The sequence below is a fragment of the Cyprinus carpio genome, chromosome B20 (genome assembly GCF_018340385.1).
Source record: "Cyprinus carpio isolate SPL01 chromosome B20, ASM1834038v1, whole genome shotgun sequence".
Lineage (NCBI taxonomy): Eukaryota > Metazoa > Chordata > Actinopteri > Cypriniformes > Cyprinidae > Cyprinus > Cyprinus carpio.
This window is the reverse complement of record NC_056616.1, coordinates 16478196-16501126: the sequence shown is the minus strand read 5'-3', so window position 1 is coordinate 16501126 and position 22931 is coordinate 16478196. Positions and strand designations below refer to the sequence as shown.

At 38.2% G+C, this 22931-nt stretch overlaps 2 protein-coding genes across 2 annotated transcripts; both read right to left on the bottom strand.

The window, feature by feature from the left end:
- Nucleotides 1-6: 6 nt before the first annotated feature.
- LOC122140914 (glutathione-specific gamma-glutamylcyclotransferase 1-like) lies at nucleotides 7-2137 on the bottom strand. Its single transcript, XM_042746254.1, has 3 exons — nucleotides 1470-2137; nucleotides 1325-1360; nucleotides 7-874 (listed from the first exon to the last, which is right to left on the bottom strand). Exons 1-3 carry the CDS (start codon nucleotides 1638-1640, stop codon nucleotides 491-493), a joined length of 591 nt encoding a protein of 196 aa, XP_042602188.1. The 5' UTR covers nucleotides 1641-2137; the 3' UTR covers nucleotides 7-490.
- Nucleotides 2138-8280: 6143 nt separating this feature from the next.
- Nucleotides 8281-15410, bottom strand: LOC109072150 (delta-like protein 4). Its single transcript, XM_042746471.1, has 11 exons — nucleotides 14942-15410; nucleotides 14554-14814; nucleotides 14201-14258; nucleotides 13305-13568; nucleotides 11484-11544; nucleotides 11053-11183; nucleotides 10663-10832; nucleotides 10024-10243; nucleotides 9173-9893; nucleotides 8593-8701; nucleotides 8281-8318 (listed from the first exon to the last, which is right to left on the bottom strand). The coding sequence occupies exons 1-11, from the start codon at nucleotides 14993-14995 to the stop codon at nucleotides 8313-8315; spliced, it is 2055 nt and encodes a 684-aa protein (XP_042602405.1). The 5' UTR covers nucleotides 14996-15410; the 3' UTR covers nucleotides 8281-8312.
- Nucleotides 15411-22931: the final 7521 nt, after the last annotated feature.

Here is a 22931-nt window from a genome sequence, read left to right as displayed (position 1 = left end):
AACGACTACAGGTTCTCTGAAGGTTTTTAATGTGCAAAAGGAAAACCACTGTAATGGCTTAACAGTATTCTGTTTAAGTGCAAATCAAAATGGAAGTGTATTGAGATTTCATGCCCACATATTCAAAACAAAAATGCAAATAGCTTTAGAACTGGACAAACTTTGGCAATACATTGTCACAAAAGCATGCATTTGTACTACAGCACCATGTACTTGGGTCAAAAGCACAAAACAATGAGAACTGACAGTATGCAAGACGACACACTATAGAATAACAACATAGTCTAAAATATCATGTTTCCCTTAATACAGTATCTTTACTGTAGCACAGTAAGTTTTACCAGCTTGGTATAGGAAGAATGAAAAAATTTGAATAGCCACTAAATCACAATCACACCTCAAGGACGGCAACAATAACTTAATGCTAGGACCTTAATAGTGTTTGGACTAAATGTTGACCCATTTAATGTTTTACAGAAGATACAGGTGTCTAGCCTGCTATCAATGTGGGTCTCTTGGTGGCGAGAACAGCTGCCTCAATGGAGAACAGGTGAGGGTCATCCACATTGGGGCAGCTGACTCTCATGAACTCTGCCAGGCGTAGCAGGTACTCAGTGTTGTGGCCCGACTTGCCCTTGCACACAGCGATCTGAGCAGCAATTTCCTTTGTGCTGGCAGGCCCCAGGTAAATAGGGTTGTCGGGCGTGGCAATGTAAACCAGAGCCTGGACAGGTGATTGGTTCGTGTCCTGCAGGAAGAAATCCACGACCCGGGTCAGGTAGCCGCCTCTTACCGCCTCCCTTACGTTCAGATATTTGAGAGACTCCTCGACCTGAGAGCCAGTCACTTCGAAAGCAACACCCCAGGTGCACGCCTGTGTATGAAAGCACAAGTTTAGTCACATATAGCGAGGGGAACGTGTATTTAAAGATACGGTTCACTCAAAAATAATAATTCTAATTTGCTGACTCTCATGTTGTTCCAAACACGAATGACTTTCTTCCAGCCGAAATAAAAAATGTTAGGCAGGATGACAGCCTCAGTCACAATTTGCTTTCATTGCATCTATTTGTTTCTATACAATTTAAGTAAATGGAGACTGGCTGTCATTCAACTTATCTTTAGTGTTAAGCGGAAATCAGTCAGTCAGTACAGGTTTGGAACAACGCAAGAAAAAAAAAAAAGTATAATCAAACTTATTACGCCCACAAAATTTGGTATTTCTCGGTTGTCTATTCATAGCGTTGTTCCCACTGATCTATATTATTATTAGAATATATTATAGATCAGTGGTTGTTCCTCTAAAAGCGGAAGTTCCACTTACGTCATTCTCCTCGATGAGCGTCACCACTCTTCCGGGCTGTCATGGAAATACGCAAGGGTCAATGAGATTCAATAGAGGAGCTCTTCAGGTATTTAGTTATACGGTTTTAAGAAAACTAAAAATTTGTAGAAATAAAGACTCTCACCATCTCATCATCTCCACGATGAAAATTGTCCCCGTGCCAGAAGCGTCTCTTGTACCCTTTAATATAACCGATCTTGCTCCTCTTGTACACGAAGTCTGGTTTCCAAACCAACGAGCCGTATCCAAAGATCCACAGACTGGATTTTCCAGCGACGATGTCTTGAGGTTTCATCTTTACAGGATGGTACGAGGATAGAAAGAGTAGTAGTTTACGCTTTGATGTAACAGCTGCTTTGCGCTAAATAAATGGGCCCACAGGCTAACTGGCTAGCGTTAGCTTCCTCCGGTCTAGCAGGAGAGGTATCGGTTGGCTCACGGCTATACCGCGGACGGTATCAGAGCCCAACTGCTTGGCAGTTGTGATGGTGAAGTCCCGCAAATCGCTTTTCTTTGCCTGGTGCATGCCGATGCCGTGCAGTTACCGCATTATTGCCTTAAAACTCCATCTTGGCCTCTTCGGCTCTATCAACTAGAATAAAACACAAAAGCTGTTGCTAGCTCACCGGCCAGCCTGCTGTTTACCACCAAACCTCTACCTAGCCAATCACACGACACTTTAAAGTCAGAGGAAATAGCCTTTCAACCGTTGCGTTGAAGCACCCTAGACTGCCGTGATGTTTTTCCTCCTCTGCGGATGATGAACTGTAGGCTCCCTTGAAGCGGACTATAATATGCGACGGTGTCTATGGGCGTATCTGATCCTGCTCAAAATCCTGGCCAATCACAGCTTTGATACGGCGGGGCGTTTTATCTTCTATCCAATCAAATCATCTCGCCGTGACTCTATAAGCGCATACCTATCTGATAGGCTCACGAACCAGGAAAAAACGTGAGAGGTTGTTTCATTTCATAGGCGAGCCAGACGTCAGTCGCAGAATGCTCTCCCGCTCATTCGTCAGAAAATCTGTCTCTTAAAGTCTGTTCGGCTGATGCAACTTGAAACAAGCGTTTCAAGCGGCGAGACAGGAACAGTACGTACTGAGCCTATTGCATCAGACCTTCTAAGAATGTTATTTGACACGAAAACACTGCTGAATGCACATACAAGGTAGCCGATCTGACCTCGATAGAGTCTTCATTGGAAGATATAATAATTCATATATTACAATTGAACATAATATATGAAAACATAATATAACATCCGTCTATTTATCTATCGCACAGGGATGCTAGAGTGTAACTCAGCATCTCAGAGCAATAATAATATAATATAATATAATATAATATAATATAATATAATATAATATAATATAATATAATATAATATAATAAAGAAATCAAGATGCTGTTACAAAGCATGTCCACAAATTCTATTTTTTATTTTAAATACAGTAGTCTAGTCAAATATTAAATGCATTTTTCACTGCCACCAGAAACTGTAACATCCTTCAGAAATCTCCATTCAGTTTTATCCTATCATGACTGCTGAGACAGATTAGTTTCTTCCTAAAGATCTTTTAAGCTATGGCATCGGCTTGTATTTTAGATCTCCTTTGTCTGTAATCTCTATGATAACGTGACATATTTCAGACCTTTCCAATAAGTACACAAACAATTTTTCATACATTTCTAATCCTTCTACAAACCTGTGACATCCAGTGCCACATTCTGGACAGGTTCAACCACGTTTATCTCTATTTTGTTTACATCTCACACTCTGATTATTTACATATTATGATAAAGTTAAGGTCATCAGTACCATAAATTCAGAAAGAATTCAGAAATCAATTCAGAAATGTCCTTAGAATTGCGTCATGTTCTTAGCGAAACAAATATTTATGTACTGACCTGTTGTCTGTCTAGAAGATTCAGAGTCTTATTAGATTAATGTTGTTTTTGTGTTTTTTTTTTGTGTGTGTGTGTGTGTGTGTGTGTGTGTGTGTTATATATCTGACCAGCCTGAGAATAACAACATGACAACATCATCAAACTATGAAGAAATATAGGCAGGACAGACTTGTGATCTCAGGAGTGTCACAGTTCTTTTGTCAGCTCTGTTTGGGATTTACGTCTTAGGTTGATGAGTTTGTCAGGCCATTAGTCTACTATATAGTGACTTATGTAATATTCACTCTGTGTCAATGCAGATGTAACATTTTTCTGATGTTAACAGAAAGGATAGTTTATTATTAGCTAATCCATGTTATTTTATTTTTGCAAGCCTGTTAGTCATTTTTTTTACAGGGAAATTAATCACTAAATTTCAAACAATTAGATCATAGACAATGTTGTATTTGATGTTTTTGCTGCTATTTTTATCTTATAAAAAGTTGAAATTGCTCCTATTTCAGTTGATAAACAAAACACCCCTCTTCCCCTGGCCACCCCTGGACATTTCCTTCTAGCATAGCTTAGGCTCTTCTTTGGTTAAAATAGGATTATCTATAAATAGAGGTATTAGCTGGCATCATAAGATACAAGCACATGTAAGCTCCTTAAAAGTCTGCATGATGCACAAGCCTTTCTCTGCCTATAGCTCAGGCAGACGGGGGAGCTCCAGAGACCAGACCTTTCACGGGACAGCCTGTTTACTTTCTCCAGTGCAGTAACCTTAGGTGCGGACACGCGAGGCCCCCACTGACCTTATATGAATGACAAATGTAGAATGGAAAGAGGGTTGTGTGAATTGCACGTGTTGTACTTGACATTTGTTTGCGTGTTTCTTTTTAGCCGTTACTAACCAGTTTCTAAAACCATACTTTTTTTGGGTGTTGATCAAGTTACTGAAAGTTTTATTAGCATAATTGATTGAATGTTTAACTTAATCAATGTTATTATACTATAATTGATATGTAATTTGACAAAGCTCAATATTTTAAAAATGTGTGACGTTCAGATCTTCAGGCTGCTTGCTTGGCTCATGTTAGTTTGATGCTATGTTGATGACCAGTTTCAGCTAGTCAGGAACATACTGCTGTCAAATGTCCAAAAACAAAAACACACATGGACCATGTCTTGCGGAGAATGGTCTTTGCTATAGGGTGGAGACCAAGAAATCTGCACCCAAAATAAGCACACCCAAACTCTAGGAAAAATACATTCCCATGCCCCATGCACACATATATGGTGCACTTAAACATTCTTCCTGCCATACATGATAAAATGCAGGGAACGGTTCAGACATGGTGTATTTCATAAAGGTTTTTTTTTTTTACTGGTTCACTAATAGATGAGAATGTTTGATAATTATATATTTATTTTGATCATCAATTTTTATGCAATTTTGATCTTTTAATTATTTCTTCTTCTTCTTCTATTATTTATAGTTCAAATGGAAAAATGTTAGCATTTACTCACCCTCATGTTCTTTATACCTGTATGACTTTCTTTATTATGTGGAATTATGTGGATTTTTAAAAATAAATATCTCATCGTATTTAAAGATATTTTGAAGAATGTTCCAACTATTGTCCATAGAATGAAAGTGAATGGGGTCCAAAACAACACTTTGACTTTAGTTGTATGGACAAAAACAGATCTCCAGAATGTCATCTTCTTTTTTTTTTTTTTTGAAAACTTTATTTTCTCTTATTTTCTTTTAAAACGACATGAAGGAGGGTAAATAATGACAATTAACCTGTTTTAGTGAACTGTCCCATTGGTGTTAGTCTTTTGAGAATTACTTTAATTTGTTCATACTTTTTGTTACATGGTTAAATATTTAAAATGTTCACTAAATTCATCCTTTAAAATAGAACGTCAAGAACAGTGTGATAAGCAACAGACAACAGAATGTTGTTGTTGTTGTTTTAAATAATGAAACTTGCAGCTATACTATATTATAGTGTTGCTGTACAAACCTCATGGGCATTTTAGTGACATCTAGTGTTAGTGAAAGGAAATTTCAGAGGGAGGGCCTCTGGGTTTCCTGGATTTCTGGCTCATGATAGCTGTGTTTTGGACATAAACCCCTGGTTTCACAGACAAGGCTTAAGCCTAGTCCCAGCCTAAAGTGTAATCTGAGCTGTTTTAACTGAAAGAAACTTGCACTGACTGGTCTTAAAATATATCAGTGCCTCTGTTTTGTTTTAAAAATGCACACCAGTAATGTTTTTTTCTAAGGCATGTTAATAAAAATTACTTAAACGTTCTAATTGAAGTATTGCCTAGTCCTGGCTTAGTCTAAGCCCTGTCTGTAAAATCAGGCCCATGTGTTTTAATTCGTACATTTTAGTATCACATATGAACGCTGTTTTAGGAAGGCCTTAAGTGCAATTTCAGGTTCAGAAAAAGTTCATTTGTGTTGTTTACCCATTTTACTCTTTTGACTGCACATGGCTGACCGTGTCAAAATCTAATGAATGTTTAGCATCCTCCTATCAAGGATGTTTTCACATTCCATAGCCCAGATTTCAAAATACTCTAGAAATGAAATCAATAGTCTTGATTTGATGCCCCCCTCCCCTTTTGTTTGTTATGAGCTTGTTTCCTGAAACTTTTCGGGTTCCGTACAAATACAGAGAACGAAGAAAGAAAGAGATGCGTGAGAAAAGCGTTTGGCCAGTGCCGGCATGTTCTGCATTTTTTAATCAGACAGGAAACAGGAAATGATGTCACTGGGTCACAAACAGGATGCAGTGATTATAACACAATGAGAATGCCTGGCCATGCGATTTAGACCCAGAGGCCAAAGAGCAGAGCGCGCACACACATACACACTTGCAGTTGTGGCAGGGAGGGGTTCGGGTAACAGGTTGCATTGTGAAAGCTTTAGCGCAAGACTATATTGCAGTGATAATAAGTGTTTAAAGCTCTGGGCACTAACGGAAATGCTCTCCAAACCTTTCCGAAATGTGTTTATTCTTCCTAAGTGTCCTTTTGATCCAAGCACAGATGCAAAGACATGGATGCTTAGACGACCCGGATGAACAGGATGTGTGTGTGGACTGTGTTTGCGTGGCACAGATTTGTTGTTGGTTGTTGATTATGTTGCTCTTTGGAATGGAAAGAAACCCGAGCTTGACCTCCTGATAAACCATTTCTGGTTTAGTACTTAGTTAAACTCAAAAATGCATCTCCTGCATGGCCCTCTGCTGCCTTGCATGGGGTCTCATAATATTGACTTTGGCCAGGGTGATGGGAAGGATGAATCTCAGAGCTGAACATCAAATGAAAGTCCAAATGGCCTTATTTTTTATGATGAACTACTTAACAACTTAAATTGCCGATCAAGCCTTAGCTGACCTTTGCACCCTTCAGGGGATTCTGTACAGGCTGTTCTGCTCTGGCAGGCCATTAGGGTCTTTGATTAATTGAAATCTTTTTTAATAAAAACCTTCCTTTTTTTTTTCCTATTCGTTCCATGTTTGGAGTGCATAATGCCACTGAAACCCATTTGTGGGAGCCAAGGCCACGTGCACAGCTCCAGTCGATTCTTTTGTTGGGGATCGAGATGGCTCCTGAGGCCCTCGGAGCTGGAACTCGTTTGCGTCTGTAGATAAGTGTGTGTGTTTTCTTTATGGGTGCTCTGCAGAGCAGCGCCATGATGTGCCTGGTGAGAGGGGCGGCATATGCCGCTGTTTTTATGGCAGGGCAAGGTTGCACCCTGGGGCATCTGTTTCGGTTTTCTGAGGAGGGGCCGCTTCTCTGTCGTTTGCACTCTTCGCCTGTCTTTGTTTCAGAATTTCCAGCTCAAGGGGCCTGTATCCGAGGCAACGGATTTAAATTTCAAGCCAATTTACAACTGGGGAAGGGGAAGGAGGGGGTTGTGAGTTTTTTTTTTTTTTTTTTTTTTCAGGATTGAGAGAAAATAGTTGATGGAGATGTAAAGAAACGGCACATTTGTTTACCAAATTGTAGATGTGTTGTATTTCTATAATTAACACACAAATGTGAAATTATCACGAACACAAAATAGCTTGAAGGAATTAACATTTTTTTATTCTTCAGATGTTTGGTTTCTTATAAATATGCATTATATACAAAATAATAGTATAAAACATATAAAGAGCAGTGTGTCATTATTAAATTAACTCTGGAAATAATCACTTTTTAAAAAATTACATTATTGGTTCTGTATTCTCAAAACTAATTATAGGCAGTCAGTGGTGAGCAGTCGCTTGTTTTTCTGTTTCTGTCCATTTCTTGTCTTGTACTCGTGGGCCGTGTTGCATAAAAGAAGTCAACTTAACTTCCTCTTGGATCTTGCTGGCACAGATCTGCAAGTTATTTTTCATTTCTTCTTTTTTTCTTTCCATGTTGATTAAATTATCAAAAAACAATCCAAGAAGACCCTGGGCACAAACATAGCACTCTATTTAATTCTTTTAAGGCTTTTTTGTGAATTTTTAGCTGCTTTACAATCTTATTGTAGAGAGGAGAGCAAAAAGTCTTTTTAAATGATTGATGTTAGCAGTTTTTTTTCTTCTCAGACATTCATAGCGTTCGTTGTTGATTTGTTTGGGTTAGCTCTCTGATTGGTGCTCCCCTCCTCGTTCTTGCATAGCTGGCAATGCTGGTTGAAGGTTTGGAAGTCCCTGGCACCTTCTATTGATTACTTGGCGGACAACATGTCCATGATTACCGCAAAAGAATCTTTTTTTTTTTTTTTTCGAAGAAGTCCATTTTCCTTTCAGCCCACGGGGGAAAAACATACCGTAGCAGAAGAGTTCAGAAATCATCCAGGACTGTACACGTTTTGTACACAAACACTTCTTCAACATAAAACTAAACTATTGCATTCGATGAGCAGCACTCTGCTCTCTCCAGTTTCTCAAGTTTCTCAGTGCAGCAGTGGACGTCAATATAAATCTCCAGTCTCTACGTATTTTTGTAAACAATCCAGAAAAAGATTCTGCTTTGATTGTGTTTTTGTCTCCTCTCTTCATAGACATCAGCCTGTAATTTATACCTGTGTTAAGAAAAGCAGAGGCTTCGATTATGCTTTGGAATTGATGCATTGCTCTCAATATGTACATTAAGAATAAAATAGTTTCATTACAACTTGAAATGCATACAGTAGAATATTTAGTGGCCTAAATGGCAGATTTATCACTTTTTTTCTCTATTAACAAGCCTCTGTTCAGTAGACTAACCACTGACAGAATGATAAAATGTTGAACATGGCCAGCAGATTCCTGCTTTAAACATGCAGACATATTAAGAAATGAGATGATCCTCCTTACCTCAGTTGCTATGACACATTCACTCCTCTCCTCTGCTATTACAAACACAGACTGGTACATGGAGTCCCTTGGGGAACATATCGTTGATATCCTACACTCTGGCTTTTCCCTGCACACACAAATCACGCTTCATGTTAACACAAAGTAAAAGCACATGGGGTGGCTATTTATTGTGCTGAGATGGGGGTGAATGTGCTCGGCTCATTTTTTCGCTTTATAGTGTTTTGTTCTTTTGCTTTGTTTACAGAGGCTGATGTAAGAAAATTTCCTGTAAGAGGAAAAAGCGCTTTTGTTGTGCGGTCCAAATCAATAAAAATCTTTTAATGTGGTAAAAATGCTTTTTGCTGTCAATGCCTTAGGGCCCGGGAGTAAAATCCGTGTCCGAGCGTGTAAATGTGTGTTGCGGATAACTTCTTTTAACCAGTATTGATGTTCGTATTACGGTCGCCCTGCGAGTGCTAAGTGCAAAGGTTAATATACTGGGTGGCACTCTAATGGAGCATGACCTCAGCATAATAAAGCAAATTCAATTCAACCAAACACCTCTGTTTATCAAAGTGACGTGAAATCCATTTCTTACCTGCACATTCTACTCAATGGTATTTTCTCTTCTAAACACTTTTCGTATTTATGACTTTTGTCCTCTTGGGATACAATGTCCTTGAACTCTTTCGATGAGTTGTAGTCCAAGTGGCAGTTCTTGTGTATGTAATTTGATTTGTCAGGTGTGCAGTCCACCTCCAGGCTGACCTGCTTATTAGTGTTCTTCAACTGGGAGGTGGGGATCAAGTTGTCTCTTTGTGATTCCGACATGTTGTTCATTGCCTCGCCTCGAGTCCTTTCTCTAGATGCCTGCCTGTGAATGTGGCGCAGGGCAATGACCACCATGCAAAGCATAACGATGAGAGCCACCAAACCCACGGCTAGAGAAACTGCGGCCCACTGGAAGCGATCTTGGGGTTCCTCTTTGGTCACAGGAGCGGTGACAGTGTAGTATTCGCAGTGGGCTCCGGTGAAGCCGCTGGGGCAGAAGCAGGCGGGTGGGTTCCCTGGGATGCCCACGCAGGAGCCGCCGTTGAGACAGGGTCTGGACGAACAGGCGTTGGAAGGCCGATCGCAATTGGGGCCTTCGTATCCAGGGGCGCATGAGCAGACGTAGTCGTTGATGCGGTCGTAGCAAGTGCCGCCGTTAGCGCAGGGGTTGTTTGCGCAGTCGTTGATATTGATCTCGCAGCGCTGGCCAGTGAAACCCGCTCGACAGCTGCACATGCGAACGCCCCCCAGGACCACACACAAGCCATCTGTGGATCAGTGGGACAGGTGTCAGTGACAAATTTTACATAGAAATGCATTGCAACAGCCATCTGGATCTCTGCATCCTCAACATTTCTAAATGTAAAAGTTAGAGGCAGAAAAGATGCGTTCTCGTACCATTGGCACACGGCAGAGTCGTGCATTTGTCCACTCTTCTCTCGCAGTTCAGACCCGTGTAGCCTCTGGGACAGTCACATGCGTAACTACGCCCATTGTCTTTCTCGTGGCATCTACCGCCATGAAAGCACGGGGAGTCTGCGCAGGTGAGCAGACTGTGTTCACAGTGAGTGCCCTCAAAGCCAGGCAGACAGTTGCAGATGTAACCTTTTTCAAGATTCTATAGGGTGAGAGAGGAAGCAGATGTTTCATAGAGCTATTTATGGACCCATTTGCAGTGTTTTATGTTTGTACAGTAATTCTACATGTTGAGAAAAGGCTTTTCAATGGATGCTTGGATCCATTAATAAGGTCATAGCATGGTCAATGATTAAGCCTGAGGTTTATCCAAACATTAATAATGAATATTCTGACATGGACAGATAATAAAATTGCAAAGTCATTTAATATCAAAGATTATCTGCATATTTGAGTGATTTTAGTATCTTTAAAGTCTATTGTGAAGAGGATGAATTCATTTGTTTATTCCATTCCAATTTAACATAACAGTACAAAAACAATAAGCTCGTTAAATGCATGTGGTTTTAATCAAATTCATATACTCAGATTGAGTCAGAATGACACAAAATAATGACTCACCAAGCAAAGACCTCCATTCTTGCATGGGCTGCTGTCACATTCGCGCACCTCAAGCTCGCAGTTGACCCCAGTGTAACCAGGCCGACAGGTGCAGGTGTAACTGCCCTGACCTGTATTCGTACATGTGGCTCCGTTCACACATGGCTTGTGATGTGTGCAAAAATTCAAATCTGTTTTGAAAGAAATAATAAAAAATGTCAGAAAGGGTCATTTTTCAGCATCAGTGTAAATCACCGATGTTTTTCAATGTTTCAGTCACAGATCTACTTGTTCAGTCTTAAACTAGCAATGAGCTAAAGTGCCGTAAGCTCTATTATTACCATGACACTGAGGTCAATGAAGAGTGAGACATTCAGTCAGCTACTGTAACTGTTCAGGGTTTAGTCTTACCTTGGTCACAGAACAGTCCACCCCAGCCCTCTTTACAGTTGCACTGCCATGGTTGCTGACAGGTGCCGTGTTTACAGGCTGGATATTTCCTACACTCTGTGCAAAGTTTACCCTGCCATCCTTCTCTGCACCTGCAATACACAAATATGCAAAAAAAAAAAAAAATTGGTTTAATATGGTTCAGGACAAACAATGTTTTTAAAACCCCACTAAACTAGATATTAACATATGACATTTTTTCCATCAAACTATTGCTGCCGAAACTCATTAAATGACAAAAGCTGAATAACAATATGTTGCATTTTAAGGCTTATCCTGAAGGTAGGTCAGAAAATTACAACAGAGCAAATACTGTATAGACTATGCAAGTATGCAAAGACAAAAATTTAAAGGAATATTCCACACTTCATACACAGTCCATGTATACTTACACACACTCTCCAGGTTTGGAGCAATTGCCATTCGCCTCACTGCATCCCTCCAGACAGATCGCTGCATTAAAAGAAAAAGCTCTTTGTTAGAAAACGGGTTAAAAATAGTTATGAAAAGTTCAAAGTTATTTTGACTTATTAAAGGTGATATATGTAATTTCCCCCATGTTAAATAATTTGTCCTCTACCAGCTTAATATGCATTGATTAAAAAGTAAGCCTTATAGTGGACCAAAACACAACTTTTTTTGTTTGAACACCTTATTCGGTCTTTAATAACAATGTTGTCTTAGCCAGGCTTGGGCAGAACTACCTGTTTGCCGAACAAATGACAGTCCTCAGGTAACTTTTCTTTTTGCAACGGTGGCACAAAAAAAACAACTTCAACTTTAAATCCGAAGGTTCATACTTATCAAAGATGTAATAAATGAATACATGTGACTGACTTTGTATAAAACTTTGTTGTAGCTGAACGAAAAACAGAAATGGCAGAAACTGCCCTACACATCTATTTCCAAGATCTGACTCCATTTTCCAATAGGAGCATCCATAATTGCATTGTGGCTTTAACTTAATATCAGCTGCTTTTGAATAAACTCAAGTTTAGTAGGACTACTTGTTCATTATGAGCATAGTGAATGGCTCTTAACCAAATAAATCTGTCTCGCTGTAAGTAGTTGTACAGAACCTGTCTGGCGAGGTCAATGCTTTGGATGTGGGTAATTTACTGTTGCTTGTGTTGAGCCGTGTATGACATTGATTTTGAGCGGGTACCGACCTGCACTGAACTGCTGGTTAGACCGCAGCAGATGCTCTATCCCAGTAACGGACAGCTGTCCCTATTGTTGTTTGTAGTCTGTGCGAACCATATTTGCAGCTGCTACGCTGGAGCGCAACAATGGGGACTACAATTTCGTGGCGCGTGGCGGATAATAATGGCGCGATTAACTCAGCGCGTGCTTGCCATGACGCTCGTGCAGGATTAAATTACCAAGCACGCGCGTTTAGAGTATACACAAACTGTGTCAGCGCCCTGATCAACACCGTGAATTCTCAGAGAAACTACAGCAGTACAAAGAAAAAGCCGAAAGCAGAACACGCAAGACTCAAATGAATACAGTCGGCAAACATATGCTTTCCTTTCCATCAAACCCATAACCATCTCAGCACGCTGTTTGTATTTTCTCCGGCCCATTACTATCAAACAAAGTCAAACCCAATCTTAAAGGTACATTTTATCTTTTACTTGTATATAAATAGAATGTTTTCATTTCAAAATTGTGTGTGATTGACCCAAATAATAGAAGTTAATAAAGGCGGGAACAGTATGGCCTGAAGAGGTAACCGTTGCAACAGTATGCTCAGGGTCATCATTGGACAAACATTGACAAAACACTGACCTGTTAACTATTTGATATTACATATTAAATATTCATTTAAACACTTATTCACTCTTAATGTTATTTATTAGTTAATTACTGATTTGCACATCGCAATTAGCCTGTATCACAAATATATTATATATATATTATTATATAATATATATATTATATATATATTACAGATTTAAAAGCGAGTTTATTTATGCTAGAGGCCACAAAACACAATTCTGGTTGTTCCATTTCTAAAATTTCCTATGCAAATTCCTTTTAAAAGGGTGATCCCAGAGGTCGCTTACAGCACTGTTTACATCACTCAGACATGTTCTAATATTTTTATTCATTGTAAATTAGTGGGATGAGCAAGACACAGAGCTCACACCTAAGCAAAGCCTCACTTTTCAAGACAAGAGTCCAGTGGATTGTGATTTCTGATTGCTTACGTTCTTCGCAGTACTCCCCCTTCCAGCCATGGAGACAGGATAACTGCCCATCTGGTTTGCAGGTGTAGTGGCCAAAACGGTCGTCCCTGGGCGTGCATTTTTTGGAACAACTGTCGCCGTAGTAATTGTCACTGCAGATGAACCGGTAAGAATAACTTAGCTCCGTCTGCTTCCCGCTTTGAACATCCTGAGACCATTCAGCCCCTACTTCCAACTTTCTTTGAATGGCAAAAAAGCTTATCTGCAAGTCAGGGTTGTATGTGTCTGTAGAAACAGAGGAGAAGATTGTGTTTAGGCAAATAACTGAATTATTATTTGATTTCTTGTTTTTTCTTTTTCTCAGGTTGAAAAGCTTAAATTAAAATTGTAGGTTAGAGCGTGGTGTGATAGTTTTCTTTTTTGAAAGTGTCTTCAAAGGAAAAAATGTAGCCCAACTTAAAGTTCTGGGGAGCTGAGTCTTTTGGAGTAAAACTTCCTCTTCCTTTGAGTTAAGCAAAATATTCCCATGGTATTATCCCATTCTACAGGGCGGGACAGACAAAGGTGTAAAATACAGGAAAATGCAGTCGGATGGTTTTGGCAAGCACTGTGTATTCTCACCAAAGCCCACTGAGCTTTCCCACGCCAAAAATAAACCAAAGGAAGTTCAATTGTGTTCGAGCATGAGAATGCAAAGGTGTTTGAAGCAACTGGAAAATGCAATACAAATTTACAACTTTTCAATTAACATGTTTCTTAGGAGCTGAATACAGCTTGCCAAGGTTTAATGAAGTGTTGTAGACAAAAAACAAAACAAAACAAAACAAAAAAAGTAGGCTATATGAAACGTTCTAATTAAAAGAGAAGCTTGTACAATATCGAAGTGTCGCCCTCTAGTGGACAAAAACGAATCTTACCTACAGGTTGATCCGAGTAAGGTGAGTGCCAAGCCTCAATAATCAATGAAAATGATCCCTAGGAGGAAAGAGACATTTAGATTTTCGCCTTTTTTAAAATCTAAAACACACGATTACATACATTATTAAAACATGAGAGGATGTAGCCTTTAAATAAAAAATAACAGCATTATAAAATCTTTAAGAAGCAGAAATAAATTAATAACCGCAATTAAAGTGATCAAAATATTGAATCAAAACTGTTACTCTGCACATGTTGAACCTGGCTGCATTATAAACTGTTGTAATACTGTAATAAACAGCAAACATGTTTCAGATCATATGCGATCAATAGGAGTTGCATTTGAGCTCACCGGCCAGCCAAAGTTGAACGGCAGTCGAATCGGTGTGCTGAAAGAGCCACCTCCCATGATACTGAACGAGTTTGTCCCCAGCACTGGCGTTATGGCACTTCCAAAGATACAGTCACCTGGAGACACCACCACCTGGTAGTTTTTTAGGCAAACTCGGAAGAAAGTCCTGCATTCAGACTTGCATGCATTGCCATTTGCGAGCAAGCCTTTAAAATTTTTGAATTCGTGAAGGTCGAGTTCGAAAACACCCGATCCAAATATCTGAAGGGAAAAATTACACGCGTTACAACATTGCAAAGCAAACACTGGCTTACTTACAAAATGCTCTCGAGAAACAATTGAGAGGAACGGGGTCCTGCTGACTTTCCACAGGACCTGGGATGTTTACCTGCGTCAAAACGGTCGTGAAAATTGCGATGAGAAAGGTGAGCCAAGCTGCCATTCTTTTCGATTCTCCTGGGCAGCCGCGTCACCCACGATTATATTCCCCGAAAGAGCCTATTCCAATGTAAGAGAGTGCAATGAAAACAAACGCCGAAGAGTAAAAAGGTATATCCCGCTGCGCGTCCACCCTGCACGGCACTTCAGTGTGCAGGAGCACTTCTAATTTCCAGGTTATCCAAAAGGTGAAGGTGAAACTGGGAAATCAGCATCCAGTCTTATTCCTCTTCGTCTCAAGATATCCACGGAGCATGTTTAGTATTCCACAGTGAGCACACCGATGTGTTTAGTGTCAATGGTAATGTCTTGTTTTGGTTCTAAACTTTGTGCGTCAGCATCGCGCTGTTGGGTATCCTCGTGCTTCTCGCGTAATTCGTGAATGAAGACTTGTTTCTTGCGTCCTGCAGTATTTATACTGGCTTTGTGTCCGTGCTGCTCATTATATAAACTGTCTATCACTAAACGCCGCCCACTTTATATACTCAGTCAGCCCCCCTCTCTCGACAACAATGATATCCACATTTAATACCCACCACTACGCGGATGATGACCAATTGAGCGCGAGTGATTATTAACAAACCCAGCATCTGTTGGCATATTTAAAGCAGGCACGGTTAAAAGCTGATCGCTTCACACCGTGCAATTTTCTCTCATCCAAAAACGGAGGAAACTTCGCACAACGTACTCACAGCCAGTTACTTCTCATTTGTCCCCGTTCCAGTCAATTGCGCGGGTAATTATATTACACCATTGAACGCGTGCGCGGTCAGTTTAGGGTCATATACCTTACCTGATGTTCCGGCGTAGAGCCTTTTCATGTTTCTACCTAAGCGCTGTAGTAATCACTATAGTAGGTAATATTTGAATAAGAAGATCTATTTTAAATAGCCTACATCTTTAAGAATGTCTTTTAATTTTCACAGTTTTACACAAAGTATTTTATTTTTGTATTTTTGTCAAAAGAATCGAAAGCTCACTCCAAGTGATGCCTAATTAAAAATATGCATAATATTTCCCCATTTAATTTGATACATGTGCTGCACGCGTTGTCCTTTCAGCCTACATACAGTGTGCCATTATTGTTGAGTCGCGTGCCCCTCGTTAGAAGCGCGTTTCGAGGGCTTTCATGTTGCTTTCACACGGGCCTCTGGCTGCGATGGGGTGAGATAACAATTCAGCTGTATGATAATGAGGGTTTTAGCCATAACCGCCATAAAACTCTTCGTCTTCTTCTTTTGCACTTAACAAGAAAGATCATGTAAATTACTCTGGTTTTATTCCGGTTTAATTTGACACTTTACCATAATTGTCACGATGGTTTATGAATCAGTCATTTTGGAAGAGGAAAATTGCTTCATGTAGATGTAAGCCTGTGTTATTTAATTATCTTTATTTCGAGGGAAAAAAGGAGTTATTAATTTAGCCTAGCTCAAAATCAAACAATGTATGAGCTCAATGAAAGATTAGTAAAAAAAAAAAGTCATAATTTGCAAACTTTGCATATGCTGAACCTGATGGGCTAATAAATTGATTTCTTAAAATGATTTGGAAAATCAGAGTGGTTTGCAGGCATGCTTTTTGATAAAGCATAAGACTACATCGGATTGCATGAGTCTATATTTCTGAAAGGAAAGAGCAATGCAAATTACAGAAAAGTTTAAATTGAAAGCATTTCCAGTTTGGTTTCGATATTTTGCCAGTGTCCACAGGCGTTTTGATTTTTGATCGGTTGTGCTATTGGACTGTCATGTCGCTTGAGGATTTTCTATTTACCATCTGGTGCTAGATTGAGCGCGCGCGCTGATCGACTGACTGAACCTGTTCATTTTAGATTCTAGCTGGCATCGTTAGTGTGAATAGAGAGGGATTCGGCGCATCCAAGCAGTGCATTAATTGCATTACAATTATGCGAAAATTTCAATAATTACAGCAAGCCCTGTTTCATTTGCCAGTGCGCTCTGGACGAGCCAACATGACTATTTGAAGGAAACGCCTGATACATGCACAGGTGGCGAAAGTGCATGAAAGAGGGTTTAATTGCTTTGTGGTTAGCGGTGACATTTGAGCTCTTTCGACAAGGCATTATAGTTTCTCTGGCTATCTTGCCAAATTTAGCAGTAAGCCGAACTGACAGCTTGAATATCCCATTATCAATCACGTATTATGATTAAAGCTTGTAAAATAAGATTTAGTTCAAAACTGTACAAGCTCTATATTTCATATATTTGAATCATACAAAGGCCATACAGCCAGATATAGTTCATTGATCATATTTATGTCTGAAGCTGAAGGAGTAAATCATAAATCATATAAATCAACTCAGCTGCAATACTGTAGACTCCCATCTCTTCCATCCTCTGTTGTTTAAAATATTATTATATGTTGATAAACTGTTATACACACATGTGATTCTGTTTATATTAGCCTGTTTTTACTTTTGGTCAATAGGGCAGTTGATAGTTATAGTAAGAAGGGCAGCCATAATAATAAATGTTTTATCGGTTAGTGTTTTTATGAAACATTAATCAAGGGTCTTTTTAAATGGAAATTCTAGTGGATGTTGACACAGACCCTGATATGTGAAACAGTGTTAGTTGATTCACTATTATCGGTTTCAAATCTTTTTTTTTTCTCCATTCTGGTCTGCTTTTGAACATTTGCTGAGACAGCATATTTATCTTTTTTTTTCCTGATGATGTATTGAATAGGTTTTGTGAGTAATATTTACACACCTGCCATGTTGATGATGGCTAGAACAAATTAAACAACAAAATGAAAGAAAATGCACGTAGAGCGAGGGAGAGAGAAAGGGATGGAGAGACATACCTTTTGTATCAATACTTGTTTTGTTTATGAACTGAATTAATTGTTAAAAGCACCATTTATAACAAATTAACCATAGAGACATGTTTGTTTTGGCTTATTGTGAGCAATCACTGAGTTTCAGTGGACAAAGCAGTGCATTAGTCCACAACGCCACATGGCATATCATATCATTTGTTTTGCAACTAGTTAAATAGCAATGCCACTCTTAGCACGCTTCAAATCAGCCTGTTTTCGTCAAATCATTAAACCAGGTTTATAGTCTGCTGATTGTATTGTATTATTTGCACCCAGGAGGCTGTGTAGAAAGAAGGTTTCTGGTTTGATAGCTGTGGAAAATATAGCCCGTCTTATCTCCTCTGGTGCCATATGTCTCAAATTAAACAGACATAATAAATGTCATGGTGCAATCAACAACTGTGCATTTATAGATGTGTTTCATGCATTCACACTGATAGTGCATTGTGCTAAATGTGGAAAATTACCATTTGTCTCTTTTCATGGTAGAAGGGAGATTTGAATAACAAGTTGTTTTAATGGTTGCTGTGAAACTATTGTGTCTTTGAATAGATTTCCAATAATCTATAAAGAACAGATAAGAAGTGATTAAAAAAAATGTATATATATATTAAATCACTTCTAATCTGTTTCTTTATAGATTATTGATTATTAAAAAAGATGTATATAACTAAGAAAATAAATAAATGCTGCTGTTAATAAAAATAATGAAACTTCATACCGTAATTACTTTATAGATGGCCGTTTGATAACACCACAAAACTGAACTTTTCATCTTGTTTATTCAATTATACGATCCAGAAACTGTAACTCTGTATTTGAATGAACTAAAGTCCCAAGAGGACTTTCTGCAGTCCTCAAATCATCCCTGTGGTGAGCAGAACTGCGGATCACAGAGCATTTTTCCTCCTGTGTCTAAACCACTTCCCTCCACTCCACAGTTGTCTGGTCTATATACAATATATGTCTTCTTGTTTTGACTGTGCATAGAGATCTGATGATCTGTGAGATCAATCTGATGATCTGCCTGTTCTCATGCATTTCCAAAAAAAGAAGTACATTTTGGAAGGATAATCATTTTAATTTGATGTAGATGTATGAATTCTTATGGTTTTATATATATATATATATATATATATAGATATATATATATATATATATATATATATATATATTATATATTATATATATATATATTATCCTTGCAGATCTTTTGTGATATTGTCAGATCACCAAAATCAGGTCAGACTGAACAAGCAGAAAAATAGATTTTTTTTTCTATCAACAAAGTACTTTAGATATGAGCTATTTAAATAAACAAATAAATAAGGTTTCTTTATTATAAGGTTTATTGTGGTTTATATACGTCAGCTACATCTGCTTTGTATTGCCACATGCAGAAGTGCTCAGCATTGTTACTGTAAATCCAGAACTTATAAAATAAACCTGTTTCTTTTGCCGGACTGACTCATCAACACTTTTTTTATTGCCAGCACTGGAAGTGGAGGCAGATGGCCCTGGTCCACTTGGATTACACCCCTATTAAAAACATGGCAGTTTCACACTCTGCGATGCTACATTTGATCTCTGAGCCACAATCTGTCTCGGCCAATCAATATCCAGTTCATCGGTAGTGCTGCGCTGAGAGGCTGTATATCAGCAATATAAGCCACCTGTTTCACTGATTATAGTTCAGAGCTCTATTTGTTTTAGCTAAGCACCAGCAAATGACTAAAGTAGGACGGCGCTCGTAAAATATTCCACTGAGGAAGGCTAATTAATCCGAGTTGCTCATGTTGTTAGATATATGGCTTCACACCAAATCCAAATCCAACCTCTATCAAAATATTTTCTTAAAGACTTTGGCCAGTGAATATGGATGCTTATATTTCTATGTATATAAATGTGAACATTATGAATATAGATAAAAATTGGACAGTAAACATAAGTACAAAAGGCTTTGTTACCATTATAAACATCCTCACACCAGCATAGCGACCTGATATCTATCAGAGAGGCTGTGTCCATTTTGATGCTGGCGAGCCATTAAAGTTTCTCATTAAAATCACTAGCACCCACCCATCACCCCACTGAGAGGAGCTTGTCTATCATTCTGAACCTGTTTTGGAACTTTTCTACCATTCTCTCCCACTTTATGTTGACACAACAGTATTGTTCCAGCACTCTTCTCATCCCTCACAAGAATGCTGTTACTGGCAGTTGTTCTGTTGAAACCACGATCTATTAGTTTATTTCAAGATGTCACGATCCATCGTATCATGACCTTCTGGAAGAAACCCTATAGAAAGGTACATAATAATCAGAAAAATAATAGATTGTACATGAAAATGCAGAATAAGCAAATTTCTCAGATGCAATCACCATTAGTGGCTGTTTTATTTAACAAAAAGAGGATGTTTGAATCAGTACATAATGTATTTTAAAAACAACTCAATCATAGAATATAGTATATATATATATATATATATATATATATATATATATATATATATATATATATATATATATATACACACACACACACACACACACACACACACACACACACACAGTTATGGCCGAAAATATCGGCACCCATGGTAAATATGACCAAAGAAGGCTGTGAAAATTAATCTGCATGGTTAATCCATTTGATCTTTTATTTAAAAAAATTCACAAAAATCTAACCTTTCATTGGATAATAAGAATTTAAAATGGGGGGAAATATCATTATGAAATAAATGTTTTTCTCTAATACTCTAACTGGCCACAATTAACGGCACCCTTTTATTCAATACTTTTTGAAACCTCCATTTGCCAGTTTAACAGCTCTAAATGTTCTCCTATAATGCCTGATGAGGTTAGAGAACACCTGACAAGAGACCAGAGACCATTCCTTCATCCAGAATCACTCCAGACCCTTTAGATTCCCAGCTCCATGTTGGTGCTTCTTCTCTTCAGTTCACCACACTTATTTTCTATAGCGATTAGGTCAGAGGACTGGAATGGCCATAGCAGAAGCTTGGTTTTGTGCTCAGTGACCCATTTTTGTGTTGTTTTTGAGGTTTGTGTTTGGATTATTGTACAGTTGGAAGATCCAAACATGGCCCATTATAAGAGTCAGTCACTTAGTGATTATTTTTTCTATTGGTATTTGATAGAATCCACGATGCCATGTGTCTAAACAACATGTCCAGGACCACCAGCAGAAATATAAGCCCACAACATCAAAAATACAGCAGTATATTTTATTGTACACATGGTGTACTTTTTATCCCTGTTCACCAAACCCATCTTGAGTGTTTGCTGCTAAAAAGCTCATTTTTTGTTTCATCTGACCATAGAAGCCAGTCCTATTTGAAGTTCTAGTCGTGTCTGATAACTGAATATGCTGGAGTTTGTTTTTGGATGAGCTAAGACAATTTTTCTTGAAACCCTCCCAAACAACATGTGGTGATGTAGGTGCTGTTTGACAATTTTTTTTTTTAAGGTTTTCTGACCCTGAGACTTTTTTTCTGCAATTCTCCAGCTGTGGTCCTTGGACAGTCTTTAGCCACTCAAACTCTCCTTCTCACTGTGCATTGGGACGATATAGAGACACACCCTCTTCCACGCAGATTTATAACATTTTCTGTTGATTGGAAATTCTTAATTATTGCCCTGATGACGGAAATGGGAATTTTCATTGCTCTAGCTCTTTTCTTAAAGCTACTTCACTAATTTGTAGAGCTCAATTATCTTTTGCTGCACATCAGAAATATATTCTTTGTTTTTTCTCATTGCGATGGATGATTAAGGGAATTTGGGCTTTGTTTTCCCTCATATTTATATTTCTGTAAAACAGGAAGCCTTGGAAGGATAATTTCATGTTCATAATCACCCTGAAGTGCTCAAAATTGTGAATATGAATAGGAATATACTTCTGAGATATTTTACTCATAAGAATTACTAGGGGTGCCAATAATTGTGTCCAAAGGTGTATTTGAGAAAAACATTCATTTCATAATGATATTTCCCCCCGTTTTAAACTCTTATTATCCAATGAAAGGTTAGATTTTTGTGCATTTTTTTTAAAAAATAAAAGATCAAAATGATTAAAAATTCAGATTAATTTTCACAGCTGCCTTTGATCATAATTACCAAGGGTGCCGATATTTTTGGCCATGACTGTGTATGTATTGTATGTATATATATATATATATATATATATATATATATATCAGTATATATAAAACATTATAAAACATTTTTCAAAATCTTGCCAACATTATATATATATACTGTTGGCAAGATTTTGAAAAATGTTTTTGAAAGAAGTCTCTTATGCCCAAGGCTGCATTTATTTGATAAAAATGCAGTAAAAAGCAATTTTGTGAAATATTATTAAAAACAATTTAAAGTATCTGTTTTATAATTTATTCCTCTGATGGCAAAACTGAATCAGCAGCCATTTTTAAGAGTCACATGAAACTATAGAAATCATTCTAATATATTGATTTGGTGCTCAAGAAATGCATTTCTGCATTCTTTGATGAAAGTTCAAAAGAACAGTATTTATTTGAAATGGAAATCATTTGTACTATTATAATGCATTTACTGTCACTTTTGATCAATTTAATGCATCATTAATGAATAATAATATTAATGTATTAAAAAAAATCTTACTGACCCCAAACTTTTTAACAATAGTGTACATTCAAATGTCACCCCTCCTGATATGTGTAACCCTGCAATATTTATAGGGAAACAATGGGGTTGAGTGAATCTGATATTTGAGTTCTCTCACCTCCAGAGCAGCAGCTGAACTTGATATATCCAGTTAGTATGGTGCTAATGACAGAAAGAGACTAGTTCCACTTCCTGACTCGATTATGAGAGAAGACATGTGGTTGAGATACAGAACATAGATTAGAGAGACCACCTGCAGCCATGTAAGGGGTTTAGAGCCCAATGCGAGACTGAATTAAAGCATGCTCTAATCTTCCCAGAAAACATACTCTATTAATCAATGACATGCTACATCTTATCATCCACATCTTTGCCTGCGAAACAAAAGTGAAAACAATGTGTTTGATCTGCTTGCTGTACTTCTTCAC

Coding starts and splice junctions, on each gene's coding strand:
- LOC109072150 (XM_042746471.1), bottom strand. CDS start 14,995: ATGGCAGCTTGGCTCACCTTTCTCATCGCAATTTTCACGACCGTTTTG. Junction 14,259..14,553: donor CGTTCAACTTTGGCTGGCCG/GTGAGCTCAAAT, acceptor CTTTCCTCCTAG/GGATCATTTTCATTGATTAT. Junction 13,569..14,200: donor TTACTCGGATCAACCTGTAG/GTAAGATTCGTT, acceptor CTGTTTCTACAG/ACACATACAACCCTGACTTG.
- LOC122140914 (XM_042746254.1), bottom strand. CDS start 1,640: ATGAAACCTCAAGACATCGTCGCTGGAAAATCCAGTCTGTGGATCTTT. Junction 1,361..1,469: donor ATCGTGGAGATGATGAGATG/GTGAGAGTCTTT, acceptor TTTCCATGACAG/CCCGGAAGAGTGGTGACGCT. Junction 875..1,324: donor CGCTCATCGAGGAGAATGAC/GTAAGTGGAACT, acceptor TTTCATACACAG/GCGTGCACCTGGGGTGTTGC.